The sequence below is a fragment of the Ambystoma mexicanum genome, chromosome 14 (genome assembly GCF_040938575.1).
Source record: "Ambystoma mexicanum isolate Mex_15411 chromosome 14, UKY_AmexF1_1, whole genome shotgun sequence".
Classification (NCBI taxonomy): Eukaryota; Metazoa; Chordata; class Amphibia; order Caudata; family Ambystomatidae; genus Ambystoma; species Ambystoma mexicanum.
The window spans coordinates 206,104,922-206,122,239 of NC_090940.1; the positions used below are offsets into that span (position 1 = coordinate 206,104,922).

At 50.0% G+C, this 17,318-nt stretch overlaps 1 protein-coding gene across 2 annotated transcripts in view; it reads left to right on the forward strand.

Moving 5' to 3' along the window:
* HIF1A (hypoxia inducible factor 1 subunit alpha) overlaps positions 1-17,318 on the forward strand; it is a 650,717-nt gene that overhangs the window by 89,213 nt on the left and 544,186 nt on the right. For both annotated transcript variants that reach the window (XM_069638929.1, XM_069638928.1), the window contains exons 3-4: positions 10,331-10,476; positions 10,561-10,645. In XM_069638929.1, the coding sequence (XP_069495030.1) occupies positions 10,331-10,476; positions 10,561-10,645 (231 nt within the window). The remainder of the gene's footprint in view (positions 1-10,330; positions 10,477-10,560; positions 10,646-17,318) is intronic.

Below are 17,318 nucleotides of genomic sequence, written 5' to 3' on the forward strand. Positions count from 1 at the left end.
AAAGGAAGAGGTCAAGAAGATGCTTGATGTTGGGGTTATTGAGCCATCTACAAGTCCATGGGCTAGTCCATTTGTACTAGTGCCAAAAGCAGGATCCAAGGAATTGAGATTCTGTGTGGGCTATAGAGCTCTTAATGCATTCACCAAGACTGATGCCCATCCTTTACCCAGGACAGATGAATTGTTGGACAAACTTGGTTCAGCCATGTTCCTTAGTACATTTGACCTGACCTCAGGATATTGGCAAATAGCCCTGACAGTCCATGCCAAGGAGAATGCATTCTCTACCTCAGGAGGCCTGTATCAGTTTAAGGTTATGCCTTTTGAACTAAAAAATGCACCTGCTACATTTCAGAGGATGGTGAATCAAGTTCTGAATGGGATGGAGGACTTCTTCATGGCATACTTGGATGACATTGCAGTGTTCAGCCCCACTCGGGAAGAGCATCTTCACCACCTAAGATATGTTTTGCAGGCCCTTGAACAGGCCCATCTGACCATAAAGGCTAGCAAATGTCATATTGGTCAGAGTAAAGTGGTCTAGCCTGAACATCAGGTAGGAGGAGGTGAAATAAGGCAATTGCCTAGCAAAGTACAAGCTGTACAAGACTGGGCCATCCCTACTACTCAGACCCAAGTTAGAGCCTTCCTAGGTCTCACGGGGTACTACAGGAACTTCATAGAGCACTATGAGACCATAGCTTCTCCCTTTACTGTGATCTCCTCACCCAAATTCCCCAAGAAGGTACGGTGGAATGAAGAATGCACTAAGGATATTCAAGGACTAAAGAAAGCCCTTTGTCAATCTTCAGTCTTGGGAGCTCCTGACTACAACCAATCCTTCATTGTACAGACAGATGCTTCTAATACAGGGATAGGTGCAGTTTTGAGTCAGCTGGATGAGAAAGGCAGGGAACACCCTATGTGCTTCATCATTAGGAAACTGAAGCACCGTGGGACAAGGTGGGCAACTATTAAGCGTGAGTGTTTTCCCACTGTGTGGTCTCTGAAGAAGTTTAGGCCATACTTGTATGGTTCTACTTTTGTTATTCAGACAGACACCCAACCCTTGAAATGGTTAATGCAGATGAAGGAAGAATCCTAAATTAAGGTGGTCAGTCGGCCTCCAAAGGTTTGATTTCACCATGGAGCACAGGTCAGGTTGTAATCACCAAAATGCTGATGGTCTCTGTTAGGGAGAATTCTTAGAACTTTGCTGGATTTTGAGGACTTGATTTTTTTTTTTTAACCTGGAGGGAGTGAGAACCTTTTTCCCCACACTCATATGTATTTAAATGTGATTTCTGAACTTTGTGTTTCTTTTGGTTATGGAGCCTGACAAACTCCATAGGCATCATCTTTTACGTTGTCATACAGCACCTTCAGTGCAGTGGCACAAGGAAGTCTTTCAGATTTCCCAAAGGTTTAAATACCTTCTCTGCGATAAACTACTCTTTCCCAGATCAGTAAAGTGAAATTGACTTTACTTACATTTGTAACTTTGTAGACCCAGCACACACACTCTTACAATAGGGTGCTGGAGGGGTTACCTAGTAGCCCCTTTGTCTAGCTTCTCATGTAACATTTTTAATGTTACCCTTTCCTCTCTGAATGGCTGGTGGCAGTGGTTTACTGAACTACCGTGGTGTGCATTTACCGCGGGCTGCGTTCGCAGCAGCAGTAAAGCACCCAAGGGTGCCATTTTTGTCAAAATGGCCCTGGTCGTCTTTATTTTTGCCATTTCTTTGTGGAAAGGTCCTTCTTGAGATTAACTTTACACGCCAAACCCGGTTTGGTTCGCTTTGCCTTTGGCGGGATTCACGAGTGAAGCCTGTCTCTGGCTCCAGGGTGTCTGGTGTGGGCAGGAAGTGAGGGAGGTGCCCGAAACCCCCTGTGCTTAGTCTCCTAGGAGATTCAAATGCACTCTGTAATGATTGGCCAGCTGACTGCCCGGCAAAGACAGCCACTTTGCTTGGTGACTGACAGCTAGGCTGGAATGAAAGGGAGAGAACTGAATAAAAGGTGAGTCTTTTGGCTTAGAAGGCAGAGTTGCTCACTGGACGAAGGAATCGAAGAACTTGAAGAGGATGCCTGCTGCAACTCCTGGACTGTTGGTTTTCCCGGTGAAGCCCTGCTGCTGTGCTGAAACTCCAAATTCGTATCGACAGAGAAGCCCCTGCAAGGACGACTTCTCCCCTTGAGTTGGTGGGACCAATCAACTCCACAGTAAGCCTCCTGGACATTCTCTCGGAGCTGGTTGACTTGCCACAGAGTTGCTGCTGAAAACCGAAACGCCAGGGAGAGGAACACCAGATTGTGTGCATTGCTTTTAAGCTGGCCAAGAGCTCCAGGAAGATCCTCCGGCCTCCCAGGAAGCAGGGCTGACCAAGCCTGAGCCCCCTCAACAGAGTGTGGGACCCCAGAAGCAACGAAAGCCCACCTCGAGAGCCAGGAAACGCGGTGTTGCTATATGCGGTAGACGCGAGGAGCTGAAACACCGAACAGCCACTTGTTGGAAAGATTACCGGTTGCGAGCGGTGACCATCCCATTGCAGTGCAGGAGTCCCCCGAAGTCCTCCCTCTTTTCCCCACGACTGAGGCCCAGGAACAGTGAGCAGAGCTGCTCAGGAACAGAAGTCGTCTGCTGCACTTTTTCTTCAATACAAAGGTACTGTAAAAGTCTGAGAGAACTTACCTCTTGCTGTAGAGTTGCTTGCATATTCTACTACTCACAAGTCTAACAGCTTGTGGCCCTACATTGATTCTTATTTTTCTTCAAAGACTTCTAAAACACTGCTGCAAAGACTTTTCTTACTTACCTGCAAAGAAGTGCTTCAGCTCATATAGATTTTTGCCCATTGACTTTGGCCTAGCCTATTCCACTGAACCACTCTTATTGGGGGCACTGAAAGCATTTGCCTGCTTAAGAATATTTGTGGTCTCTTGTATTTTCTAATAACCGTTTCCTTTGATTTACTCCTAAATGATTCTAAATACAACAGTGATATATTAATGTCCCCAGCACCCTAGCTATTGAAGTCACCAGAGGGTGTAGGTTGTGTCTGTGGGCCATCCCATAAGGGTACTCGCTGATATAGAGATATTAAGAGTGTGTATGTTGTGAAGTATATTTGAGTGTTACTGTTATATTGCTCCCTTCTGAAGAAGGCTTACTCTGACTGATAAATTAATAATTGTTTATTCAAGAAACCTTGTGTGGAAGATTTTATTTGAATACTTGTCACTGTGAATCTCTGTGTAACTCCCCTGCAGCTCACATTGACCCCTCTTGAGATATGCTTGGCTGCTCAATTACACTACCAACCTGTGTAGTACAGATGTATACCAAAGGTTGGGCTCCTATTGCCAGGAGGTCAGGGTTGTTGTAGTGCACCCAAAGGGTACGGCATACAATCTTGCCCAACACTCTCCAGAAAGTATGACCGTCTGGATTAGGAGATTCATTCAGGAGTGGATTAAATCCTCCTGTCCCTTAGTCTGGGTGGGACGAGTGTTCATGTTTTAACCTTTTTCTCCCTACGTTAGCCATTCACAGTGTATATTGCCTATTAACTGTGTTGTACTCGAGTCCTAGGTAAACAATTTTGGTGTAAGCAAACGTTTCATTGTCCTCTTACCACTGGCAACATGTTGTTTTTACTGATTGCTTGTTTCTAATATATAGTGCAAGGTGCAAAATGTGCACTTGCCACTAGCCGTTGGCTAGTGATATTTGACCCTTGGTCTGTAAGAAATTGTGTTTTGTGTATGTATGGAATTGAAGTGCTGAGTGACTTTTTTTTTATGGTCGGCTAGTAATTCAACCTGGATTTTTGCCCTCTGCATAATTCATGTGTATACTTTACCTGTGTGGACCTCTGTTCTTTGATAGACTTTGTACTTGTTAACTGTACTTCACACAAGGCCTTTCAACTTTTGAGCCTAAGCCTAACTGTTCATCAACATTACCAAAAAGAGTTTGGTCTAGAACTTAATTATGAACTGATTGCACATTTTCAAATTGGCTTCCCAAGGCGCCTCACCAGAGTAGGATCTGAAAAAAACTCTAAAAACAAAGGAATTTCAATGCTTGGTGTTTTACGCAGTACTTTACAAAAAAGAACTAAGCCTAACTACTTTAATTGGGTACATCACTTTTCACGTGTTTGCATGCATGACTGGTTCCTTGTTTTTTCCTTTTCTGCTTTCACAGTGGAAAATTATGTTTTAAATGCAATACTGGTGTTGATTTTGAAGGCTCACTTGGAAAAATGAACCGTGCAGCAAACTATTATAATTAATAACTTTAAATAATTTTGAAAGAATTTGCTCTCTATAATGTTCCGTTACTCTGCAAAGCTATTCAGTGGTTATGTATTTAAGGAAGATTTCTATCATGGGGAAACCAGGATTATAATTAAGTACATGTCCTTTATGTGAGAAACCTGAAGTACTCCTACATCCCGTCCCCTTTCCTCCATACTTGTGGGACATACCATCCTTCGGGATGGGACCGGAGCACTTTTAATAGCATCAAAAAATGTACTTTTTTTGTCCTTTTTATTTTTACGCAGGGCCACCGCATGTGACCATAGCCCCACCCTCCAGACCTCCCCCCATTGCATCGCTCCTTGGTCCTTTTCTCTGCATGGTCGGGGTCGGACGCACTTACATCACTGGGAATATTTTTTCTTTTTGTTCCTTGGTCCTTCATTCTTGCTCCTGTTCCGCGGTCGCCTTGTCCACCGTCTATGCCGGAGCATCTGGGATTTGTGTCCTGTTCATTGTGCGAATGTTGTTTCACGAGGGCAGATCCCCACACTTTTCCTGGAGTGCTTAGGCCAGGAACACAGTTTGGACTCATGGCTCTACTGCGACTCCCTCTCCGTCCGAGCACTCCAGCGTCAGCTTGTCGGGTGGGAGGAGGTGTGTCAACGCATTCCTTCACCACGTTTACAGCAGTTTATTGAAGAGAAAAGGAAACGGCCTGTAAATTCGTTCCTTTTCAGGGCACAGGCCGGGGGACTCCTTCCCGGGGTCTTTTGGGTCCAGGAGGGGCTCAAGTGGTCCTGTTACCAGGGATCTCGCTGAGGTGTCCTGGAAGGGATCTAATAAGCGCACCAGAGCTTCCTCCGAGGTCTCCTGCAAAGTGCTGCTAAAACCAGATCTTTGTCTGAGGTTCCCTTTTTAGTGGCTAAAGGTGGGCCCAGTCCTCCTGGGGCTATTGTCACTGGGGCCAACCCAAGGTCTCTACATCTGGAGCTAAGTGCACCGAGTCTTGGCTCGAGGTTCTTTTCGAGGTGTCTAAAGGTACCAGGGTTACACCTGAGGTTCCCCTCCTCTGGGCTAGTTCTAACACCAGCAGGATTGAGGAGCCCGCTTTGGGGGCTCTGGCATAGGGGGTTGACTCTAGGCCTTCCCACACTCAGACCTGTGGTAGAACCAATCCTGCTGAGGGGGCAAAGAAGCCGATCAACCACCATAAGTATTCAAGTACCGGCTGCACCAAGGTACCCTCATTTGGGGCTAATCTGTCCGCAGTCCCTAAGGTGTCCCTGAAACACTAGATCTTCTAGCACCAGCTCTGCTGAGGTTCCTTGTCACAAGGCTAAAATGATAAGACCCCTGACTCACCATGGCCTCACTTACACCTGTGACGCAGTTCGCCTCAGGTGTTGAAAAAATGGCGGTCCAACCCCTGCGGTCCACGGTGGCCATTTCTCTTACACCTATGTTTCCCACGCCTGGTGCCGAGAGACCTGTTTTTGGGGCATAGCAGCCTTTTCCACATTTCGTGGACATTGAGAATCTGTTCCGCCCTCCAACAATGGATTGGCATGCTCGGACTCCGCTGCCGCATACAGTCTCGCTCCTTCCTGCATCTGCGCCTTTGATCTTCATAGATCCAGTTGGTGGGGACCATCCTGGCAACCACCCTCTTTGCGATCCTGGGGGTATGCCCCTTCAGAGCGGCCTCTGCCCACTCCAGCGCATACACCTTTGTCTGATGATGCTTTTCTTTTGGCAAGTTTCAGAGGCTTATGCATTCTGATCCCATGAAGGCGCACTCTAAGAATTTGTTCAAGGAAAAGTATCTTAAGCCGCCTGAACCGGCCCCTGCTCTGGCACTCCCTACACAGGTCACAGTAGTGCCACCTCCATTCCCCCCCCTTCCGGTGGGACCTCCTCCCCACTGCCTCCACTTTCCCATGTGGAAAAGACTCCAATTGCCCTGCGAGCCTGAGGCACCATGTGCGGTTGATAAAACTGCCTCACTGGATGAGCACCAGGTGGACCAGGGCGGCGATGACCCGCCCTAATCTATTAGAGCCTTTCATGGCCGGGAGCTGGACATGATGGCACTGCTAGACATCCCAATACCCGAGCCCCCTCCTCCACAAGAGGGGGTACTTTCGGGAGCCTTTACTCTGTCGACACAGGAGCGTACCGGCCTGTTCCTTCAAAACAACATCCTGGCCAAGGCCTATAAGGTCTGCGGAAAAACCTAATTCCGGGCAGCACCTGAACAAGGAAATTGATGCTCGCTACAAGCTTCATGCGTCGGAGGACATATCCTTGTCGGCATGTCCGCTCCCCTCTTCGAAGGTGGTGGCAGCTGTTAGGCTCCATCAAAGCCAGCCTCTACATCCTTCACTGCTGCATCTCAGATCCTTTCCAAAGAGGAATGCTTTTGATGCTGTTGGGGAAAAATGTTTTTTTCAATTCGGTTCTTCAGCTTCCTCAGGCTAATACTGAGCTTATCCTGGCGGCTGCCAATGTCAAACTGTGCAGAGAGCTAGCTGAGTTTCAGGATTGTATTCCTCCCGATAGGCTTGAAGACTTCAAGGGCAGCTTATCTGATGCCAAGGTTCTGGCTCTGGATCTACTTGAGGCTGCGGCCCATCACGTAGACTCTTCCGCCTGAGGCCTTATGGTCTGGATCGACATCTCCCGCCAAGTGTGGCTGCATGCTACAATGTTTTCCAAGGAAGTTCAAAACAAGGTGCTTGATCTCCCCTTTGACGGCAAGGAACTGTTCCACTCTACCACTGATGAGGAACTCTTGAAGATCAAAGCAAGCACTCAAACTGCTACGTCTCTATTGGTCCTTCCTTGCGAAAACGCCAGCAAAGGCCCCTTACACTCAAAGGTCGGGGTCTCAAACAAGGCCATTCTCTGGGTTCAGAGGATTTCAGGACCGCTGTGCGCACCGAGCAAAGATTCCAGCTGGTGGCCCCCGCCGTAAACCGCAACGGGAAGGTGGCAGTTTTTTCTTGCCGCCAACAGCCTCCTCTTCAGCAACAGGTGGTCTCTCTGCCGATAAAACATCTAAATGATATTTTCCATCCGTCGCACCAAGACTCTGGCGGGAGGACTAATTTAGTCTCGTCTCATCTGGAGTCGTGGCAGACCATCACAGAGACTGATGGGTTATGTCCGTCGGGCGTGCTTCCACTTGCCCCTACCCCACCCTCCTCTCCAGCAGACTTGGTTACCCTCCCTCAGAGCCGAGGTACAGAAACTTCTAGACCTCAAGCAGTGGAACCTGTTCCTTTGAGGGAGCAAGGGGAGGGCTATTACTCCCGTCTTTTTTAATCCTCGACCTATACCAGTTCAATATTTCGTCCCCAAGAGAAATTCAAGATGATTACACCCTGCCAGATAAAGTCCTCTCTCCGGAAGGGTGATTGGCTCAGTGTGGTGGACCTTCAGGATGCTTACGTGCACATTCTGATCTGGAGCCTGCATCGAAGATATCTGATCTGGAGCCTGCATCGAAGATATCTGCGGTGGGAACGGAACAATTCCAGTATCATGTTCTTCCGCTTCGTGGCTCAGCAATGCGTGTCTTTACGTAGACTATGTCGGTCATTGCAGCATTCCTCAGACTGCAGGGGGTTTAAGTATACCCATACTTTGACGGTTGGCTCCTGCGCAGTCCTTTCCCACAAGCCCCTACGACCAACCATCAGTCACTCCTTCAGCTCCTGTTCCATCTTGGGCTTTCGGTGAACTGGAAATCGTCGATGATGGTCTCTCAGGACCTTATCTTTCTGGGTTTCCGTTGAGATACCGTCAGTACCACAGTGTCCCTGACGGAGGACAGGATTGCGGACCTCTCCACCATGTGCCAGTTCTTCCTGCAGTTCTCACATGTCGGCTTGGTGGTTCCAGAGACTCTTGGGCCTCATGGCCACTTGCGTGTTGGCTCTACCTCTTGCATGCCTGAAAATGAGGCGCACTCAGCCGCTTGTCTGCAGTGAGTTACTTATGGCAGATGAACAACGATGTTCTCAAGATTTTTCAGCTTTGGGGCACTCCAGAGGTGGACCTCTTTCCGACATCATCGAACAAACTTCCTCTTTATGCGTCCAAGGACGGGCTGGCAGTGTTTTCCTTGGGGGACGCTCTTGAGATCCTGTGGGACAACATGAAAGCTTATGCCTTCCCTCCTTTACCGCTGATTCATCAGTCACTTTGTAAACTCAGGAGACGAGGTATCCCCTTTCCTGCCTTACACGGATAAAAGGCAGAGCACATAAGCACACTTTGAGCAAGGCAAAACACACAAGGAAGCAGCAGTTCCGAGATGGCGATTTAACACGAGGAGAAAGACAGCAAGACCAGAGGGTTGCAGGGAGGCAATTGCCCTGCCCTTTTCAGAGGCGGAAAACTTACTTTCCCGAACCCTTGATATGAAAAAGCATAAGACCAGGAATTAAAGCTGCAGAAAGGTGCGCTCTCCTGCATCGTTAGCTGAGGCAGGGATGAGTGATTGCCGCCGTGGTACTGTTCATGGCTCCTGCAACAAAGCCACTACAGGAAAGTCGGCACAGCCGGTGAGTTGGGGAGACTGATAACAGACCTGTGTTGGAACCAAGGTTGTAAATGGGAACATTGTATGAAGAAATCTGCAAAGAACAAAGTGTAAGGTGTATGTGAGGAGCTTCACAAATATAACTGAATATCTAAGAAGTGATTGAACTTTTGAAACCAAGGTAGATTCCATATAGAGTATTCCGGCGCTCATTCGTTAGGACTCAGTTAGGCATCCAACTGAGAGTGTAAAAATTGGGAGCTGTCAAATCGAAGTGGTCCTGCAACAGGTCAATCCAAACCCTCTGCACATTCGAAAGTCTTTGATTGCTATACGAACTGTAATTGGTCCGAGCCCGGCTGAGGGAGGCTAATTGTGAAAAGGGGATCTGAACGCATCTGAGGGGGATCCGGGGTGAAGAGTGAGTCGCCCAAGAAAAGCTTGTGGTACAAAAGGGATCTGAGCCCAGATGAGGGGGATCCATCTCCTTATGTGACTACTTGGACAATAACTTTTCGTTTGTTTGATACATCAGGCCCTCTGAAGAAAGAGACTTTTGATAACTTAAGAGACTTGGGCATAAAAGGCCCTGATGCTTGTAAAGGAACAGAGTCCTCATGCTGGAGAAGCCCAAGCGTGTGCTATGCCCGAGTGAACCCCCTTGTCCCGTGCTGAAAAGGTGGGGAAGGGAGACCAACCGCCTGAACATCCTGACTTATCATTTTGTGAACACTTATCTTTTTCACGAACATTACCCCACACTATTTGTAACTTGGCTGTAAGGTTTTGGCAATAGGTATTTTTAGTATAGACCCTTTTGGACGGCATTGGACTGCATTATCATTATTTTCATGGTCGTAGCTTGCTCCCATCTTAGATTTACGGTTAGATAGATGTTTATCACCCCCTTGATAAAGTTCAATTAACACCCTTGAACTGTTGTCACTTGTGTCTGTCTTACTTTGATACCATGCCTTCCTTACATAAACTGCAAGCTCTTACAAACTAATTATCTTTCTGAAATGTGCAAAACAATGGCTTGATATTCAGGTTAGACATTGCTAAATTTGTACATATTAGAAGTCCACGTGGACTATTCATGTGATTGGACATTCGACTTGTCACACTTTCTCTTAATAATTTGTTTGGTCTTGCTTTGCCTTCTAGTATACCTAAAATCTTGATTGGGGGTTGCTAAAATGTGTCATCCGGTTGTACTAATTGTATATAAAAATAGTTCAAGTTGATGTCCTTTTGGCAAGCGCCATCTTAGTGCAATATTCCAAAATTCCCCCTTGCCCATTCGACAATGGTATTATCAAGACATTTTGCAGTATAAAAGTTGGAGAAGTGAGTTTTACAATGTTTCCAGACAGACCTGTGAATTTGAGGATTTACACGATTTTTTTCCTCATCTGATTCTTGCACGTAAAGCTGATATCTGCATTGTATTTTTCACAAAACATCCCAACTCTGACAATGTTAAGATAATACAACTTCTTATTATTGTAGGTGAAGCGGTAGCAGAAAATGAACTGGACAAACAACTGAACTGTTTCTACTTGAAAGCTCTTGAAGGGTTTGTCCTGGTTCTCACAGAGGATGGAGACATGATTTATCTTTCTGATAATGTCAACAAGTGCATGGGACTCACTCAGGTAATGGGGTAGTGTGGCGATATAAAGCTGGTGACATCCATTTGTTTGTAACTTGTTTAAAATAATGTCTTTATTTTCTAACAGTTTGATCTGACTGGCCAGAGCGTGTTTGAGTTTACTCATCCATGTGATCATGAAGAGCTGAGGGAGATGCTCACGCACAGAAATGGTGAGAGTCCGTTTATCTGCTTAGTAGTGTATCTATACATTGGTACCGTTGATGTTTTCTGTTAAACCGACTTTTAAATACTTTGCCTTGCGTGATTGGCGCATTTTATTTTTCACATGCGCTGCTAATGCTGTTGTTCAGATGGACTTTTTCCACCCGAATAGATGAGAGCAAAACATGGACATTGAGTGGAATGATAATGAGAGAAAGCCGAATGCAATACATGTTGAGAGAGAAAGTAGAAATACGAGACAAACGCCTGGGTAGATGGGCAGAGTATTGTATTTGAATTAAGATGACGAGAAGAAAGTCCCAAGAGGGAGAATTGTAGAGTCTGGAACGATATCACTACCCTGGGAAGGAGGTACCCCTTTACTGGAAAAGGAAAGGGGGCGCTAAGGGAAAGCTAATTCAATGAGTTGAAATATAAATAAACCCCAAAGTTAGTAAAGCACGTGGAGGACTGTTCAGGAAAGAAGTGAATTATCATCACCGGAAGTCCAATCCCAAACAGGGAACCAATGTTATGCAAAACCCATTAATCCGAATCAAAGTATTCATCCAATGTAAAAGAAACCAATATTTGAGAAAGGACTAGAGTCTAATAGAATCTTGAGAGTTACACAAACTGATTAAGGAAGTCGCAAAAGACTACTTAATGAACACCTATTAAAGAGAGTCAAGAATAGTAGTTTGCAATAAGCAAAGCCCATGAGAAGACGGTCATTCTCCTGTCTTTACTTGTTAGAATAGTGGTAGGGTCAGTTGTGGATTAGCTATGGACTGTGGCTTCTTCTTGGGGACATTCACAGATGACTGACGAGCACCTTCGTTTGATAGGTTGGGAACACGGTTATATGGGTTTTCATCGCTGGAAATAACATAAGAGGGGGAAACTATATATTTTTTTAAGGCACCAAACCCCCTTTCCAACATATTTTAGGACTGGTGCAAAATGCAGTCCTAGAATATTTGGGGAAAGTGTTGGATAGTGGCTTAAAAATATATAGAGTTTATGAAACTATTTCCAGCGATTAAATCACCTATTCAAACCTACTGTCTCTCCCTACTAATCAAACTATAACCACCAAGAAATAGTTATGGGCCTTGCCCAATGAAGGGGATGGCTGCTGGCTTTTGACCCCTCCCGTGTCTCATTACAATAGGCCCCTGTTAGGAAATATTTCTCTTTACTGCACCGTTCCTTCCATCTTTATGGACCCCCAAACTTTTTGCTTTTGATGCTGACCTGCTCTTTTTGCAGTACAGTGAAGTCTTAAGATTCACTGCACTGGCCTTTGCTCATATGTTATGGGGGAAACTGACAGTTCTCCATCATGGGGTCTGGTATGGATTCACATGCTCATGAATATTCCCCGTCGTCAGGCCGGGAATCCTCGGCATAGAAAAAATCAGTATTCGTTTCTGATCTGTCTTTCTTAGTAGTAACCAATCACTGGTCTCTGGGTCATACTGCCCCCAGCCAATGACTGCCCTCTCCCTACGCCCCGCCTCTGGCAGCCATCCTCAGATTTTTACCGCACGTTCAAGTGTTGGGAGTCCTCGTGCTGTAGCTCTCGAGCTTTTGCTGCGTTTTTGCGCTTTTTCAGGAGATTTTTCTAATTTTTCGGTTAAATAGTGCCTCAAGCTCCACCGTTTCTACATCCGATCAACGGGGATCCGTTTCGGAGTTTTCTACACCCCTCAAGGGTGAAGATTTCGGCGAGTTACGCTTTTGGAGGATTCCAGAAGTTCCGAGGCCTACCCCGGACATGGCCCAGGAGAAAGGAAGCTCGACGCCAGAGAAGCTGTTCAGGACCTGCCCCGGATGCCAGCTTCAGAATGTTTTCAAGGAGGACGAGCATTCGTTACGCCTCTACTGTCTCCATGAGGACAAGACGCACACAGAGAAGGACTGTGCGTTTTGTGGGAACATGTTGGAGTGGACCATGAAGGATCGCCACCTCCGTCTCGCCAACTGGCTGGAAGAGAAGAGCACGTCGGGGAGAAGAAGAAAAAGAAGTCCGAGCGGTCTTCTAAGTCCTGTGAAGGCGCCCCGGCGACGGGGGCCCAACAAAAGGCCAAGTCCGCGGGCACCGGGAGCGCCGAACGGTCGGGCTCCTTGGCTGCCAGGCAGGGCGCATCCTCCCCGGCGCCATCAACCACGAGCCAACGCTCTGGCTCGGGTAAGAGGAAGTCCGAGAACCCGGCGAAGCTTCTGGAGAGGCCCCGGTCGATCTCGAAGATTCCGGCAGAGGGGGAGCGAGGCTCGGACCATCCCCCCAAGGTGAAGGCCCCAGGCGTACAGAAGGTGACGATGGCCTTAATTCACCCTGCTAAGACCTCGATTGAGGATGTTGCAGCGTCCCTGGCTCAGCCTGTGGAGGCGACCTCAGGACCCAGAGTCTCCCTGCCACCGCGGAGGGAGTCGTATTTCAGGTCCATTGAGAAGACCCCTACGAAGTCCTCGTTGGAAAAGGTGGGGGAGGGGGCAGGTGGCCATCGTGGATACGGACACGACCTCTGAAGAGCTCATCGAAGTCGTGGAAGAGGCCCAGCTCATCGGGAGGGATCCCGACGAGGGCGACGACGAGAGCAACTGTGTCGCCGACGAGGTTCCTCAAGAGCCCTCGCGCCTGTCGTTTCCGGCGCCGCAGGACACTTCCGCAGCCATTTTGTCAGCGATTCAGTCCTTATGCTCGGAGATAAGGACAAGGTTGCCCCTCCCCCCGACGGAGGTACCAGAGCCAGACCCGACGGGGGAACCGGAGCCAGGACCTTTGGAAAGTCCACCGCATAAGAGGAGGACGACGCATCCTACGCCACCTCTCCCACCTCTGCGGCCTGCTCTGCCTTCCCCCCGGTCTACTACCCAAGGGGATGATACAGGCACGGACACGGCTACGACCGGTACAGATGACGATGGAGGCGACGACGGGACGTGTCCCCCGTCGCCCCCTGCTCGGGCGTCCCCCCCCGACGAGATTGGATCCTTTCATGCCATGATTTCCAGGGCATCCGAGCTCTTCACGCTCTGCCCAGAAGAGAAGAAGGAAGGGTTCCTTTACCAACGGCGAGGCTAAAAGGAAGATGGTCCTCACCGTACCACTTCTTGATGACATCTGGGATGAGGGGCTCGCCCTCCTCAAGAACCCTTCCGCAGCGCCGGCAAAGAGGGACCGTTACGAGAAGAAGTACCGGGTCCCTGACGCTGCCCCCTTGTGCCTTCGGGCGCAAACTACCCCGGATTCGGTCGTCTCGGCGGCGGCAAAGAAGAAAGCTGGGGGGGGGGCATCGGCCTCGACATCAACGTCCCTGCCGGACGGGGAGGGCAGGAAGCTGGACACGATGGGACGAAGGATCATCTCATCCGCAGCGATGACTATCAAGGCGGCCAACGCCCTGGCTATCGTAGCCCGCTACGACAGGGAGTTGTGGTTCAAAATTACTGCTCTGTTGGACTTCCTTCCGGACGCCAAAAGGGCTGAGGCCCTTGAAATCCTACAGGAAGGTGAGATTGCTTCGGACCATGCCATCACGGTGGCAACGGACATCGCCGACACCGGTTTCCGTCAGTTGGGCAACAGCGTTTGCCTGAGATGACGAGGATGGCTCAAGGCAATGGTTTTCCGCCAGGACGTACAAACCAAGGTTTTGGACATGCCCTTCGACGGGAACAACCTGTTTGGGAAGGTGGTTGATGAGTCCCTTCAGGCCATCAAGACTGCCACCGAGACTGCCCAGGCACTGGGAGTGCTCCAACAATGACGGTCGTCCTTTCGGAGCTCCGGAGGCAGACAAGGTGCCTCCAAGGGATCCGGCAGTGGCTCCTCCACGTACCGCCATGCGGCAAGATCTTCGTCCCAGGAAGCCTACAGGGGACGCAGCAAGTCAGGTGGTGCCCGTCGTCGACAGGGAGGCCAAGGAGGCAAGGCGGCCTCCAAACAAGATTGAAACGACCGTGGGGTCGGGCCCCTGCCAAAGCACCCCAGTGGGAGGCCGGCTGGCGAGGTTCGTCAGCGTGTGGGAGTCCATCTCCACCGACTGTTGGGTGCTGGATGCCCTGGCCCAAGGGCACGCCCTCGAGTTTCAGAAGAAGTGCCCTCGCGTTCCACCCGTGGCCAGGAAGGAAAATCACGTCTCTCAACTACTGTTGGAAGAAAGGGCGATGCTCAAGAAGGGTGCCATCGAGCTCGTCCCAAAGAGGCTTCGGGGCTCCGGAGTTTACTCAAGGTACTTCCTCGTAAAAAAGAAGACAGGAGGATGGCGCCCCATCCTGGACCTGCGACGAATGAACAAGTACATCAAGGCACAGAAGTTCCGGATGGTGCCCCTCCAGCACGTGCTGGGACAGCTGGAGGAGGGCGATTGCCTGTCGTCGTTGGACTTGGAGGATGCGTACTTCCACATCCCCATTCTAAAAAGACACCGAAAGTTCCTCAGGCTCGTGGTCCAAGGGCGGCACTACCAGTTCAAGGCCCTCCCGTTCGGATTGAAGTCGGCACCCAGGGTGTTCACCAAGTGCCTTGCACCGTTGGTGGCGCGGCTGCGGCTACAGGGGATCCACGTCTACCCCTACCTGGACGACTGGCTCATCCGGGCAAGGACAAGGGAGCTTGCCGTGGAGCACACTGCGAAGACCGTCCAGCTGCTCACGGACCTGGGATTCTCCATCAACTTTCCAAAATCCCACCTGGTTCTGTCGCAAGTCGCCCTGTTTCTGGGAGCCAAGCTCGACACAGTGGCGCGGCTTACCTCACCATCGGAGGAAAGGACCAGGACCATTCTGGGCAAGGTGCAGCGTCTGCTGGCCACAGACATGGCCAGGGTAAGATCTATCAAGTTCCTCCTCGGGATGATGTCCTCCTGCATTTATCTGGTGCGCCTTTGCAGGCTTCGGATGCGCCCCTTACAAGAGTTCCTCGACGCCCGCTGGGTCCAGTCGACGGGCAGCTTCGAGGACAAGGATCCCTCTCCGAGACGTTCCGTCAGGCGATCCGGTGGTGGGGTACCCGCTCTCATCTGTCGGCGGGCACGGACTTTCAGACCCCAGCTCACCAGGTGACGACGGACGCCTCCCTGGAAGGTTGGGGAGCGCACTCCGGAGATCTTCACGCGAGAGGACTTTGGCTCCCGGAGGAGAAGTCACTCCACATCAACATCTTGGAGCTCGGCGCAGTGTTCTGGGCCCTCAGGTCTTTTCTTACGTCCCTCAAGGGCAAGGTGGTGAGGATCTTCACCGACAACACCACCACGATGTTCTACATCCGGAAGCAGGGCGGAACCAGATCCCCGGCCCTATCCAAGGAAGCCCAGGATCTGTGGCATTTGGCCGTTGCCCAAGGGATGTTTCTGGTGCCTCTTCATCTGGCAGGAATAAAAAAACACGATCGCCGACTCACTCAGCAGAGAGCTGCGCTCGTGCCACTAGTGGGAACTACGCCAGGATCAAGTGGATCGAATCTTCCGACGATGGGGCGAACCCCAAATCGATCTCTCGGTGACGAATTCCAAGTGCCGGAGGTTCGCCAGCAGGTTCCGCCAGCCGAGGAGCATGGGCGATGCTTTCTCGTTCCCCTGGGACGGCCTATTTCTTTATGCGTTCCCTCCGCTGCCGTTGCTGCTCCGGCTCATCAACCAGCTCAAGAGGTCCCGGTGCAGGATGATCCTCGTCGCACTGGCGTGGCCGAGACAGATCTGGTTCCCAGACCTTCTGGACTTGTCAACGTCCACACCAGTCAAGCTGCCGACGGACGCAGACCTTCTCTCCAGAGAAGGAGGCACCATTCTTCATCGTGACCCGGAGTCGCTGAACTTGTAGGTCTGGCTCCTGCAGCACTGGAGTTTGGAGGGTACGACATCCCGGCCGACTGCAGAGAGGTTCTTGCAAAGGCCAGGGCGTCCTCAACTCTCAAGTGCTACGGACATAAATGGAAGAGGTTCTCTGTCTGGTGCCGTGCACAGAAGATTAACCCTCTGCGGATTACGGCCCCCCAAGAATTGCCGTACCTACTGTCATTGGCCAAGGCTGGACTAGCTCACGCTTCCATCAAGATACATCTGGCCGCCATCTCACGATACACCAGAACTATGGGACGGGCGTCATTGTGGTCTCATCGACTGGTGAAGGAATTTATGGAAGGATTGTTCCGATCATTCCCGCCGGTGAAGGCCCCTGCCCCGGCGTGGGAGCTCAACGTGGTGCTGACCAGGCTCATGGGGCCCCCATTTGAGCCTATGCATTCGGCACCGTTGAAGTTTCTGTCGTGGAAGACGGCGTTTTTCGTGGCCATCACCTCCGCATGACGAGTGGGAGAGATCCAGGCCCTATCTTGCAAGCCGCCATACTTGACGTTTCACGACACAAGGGTGGTGCTGAGGACGCACCCCTCCTTCATGCCCAAGGTGCCATCAGACTTCCACCTCAACAAACCCTTGGTGTTGCCAGTTTTCTTCCCGTCTCCTTCGTCGCCGGCTGAAAGGACTCTGCACTCGCTGGACGTAGCTAGAGCGCTGAAGTTCTACGTGGACCGCACAAAGAGTTTTCGGAAGACATCACAGCTGTTTGTGAACTTTGGGACTGTGAATCAAGGGAAGGCTCTCTCGAAGACTTCCATTTCCAGATGGCTCCCCGGCTGCATCATGCACTGTCACCGGTTGGCAAACCGACCGC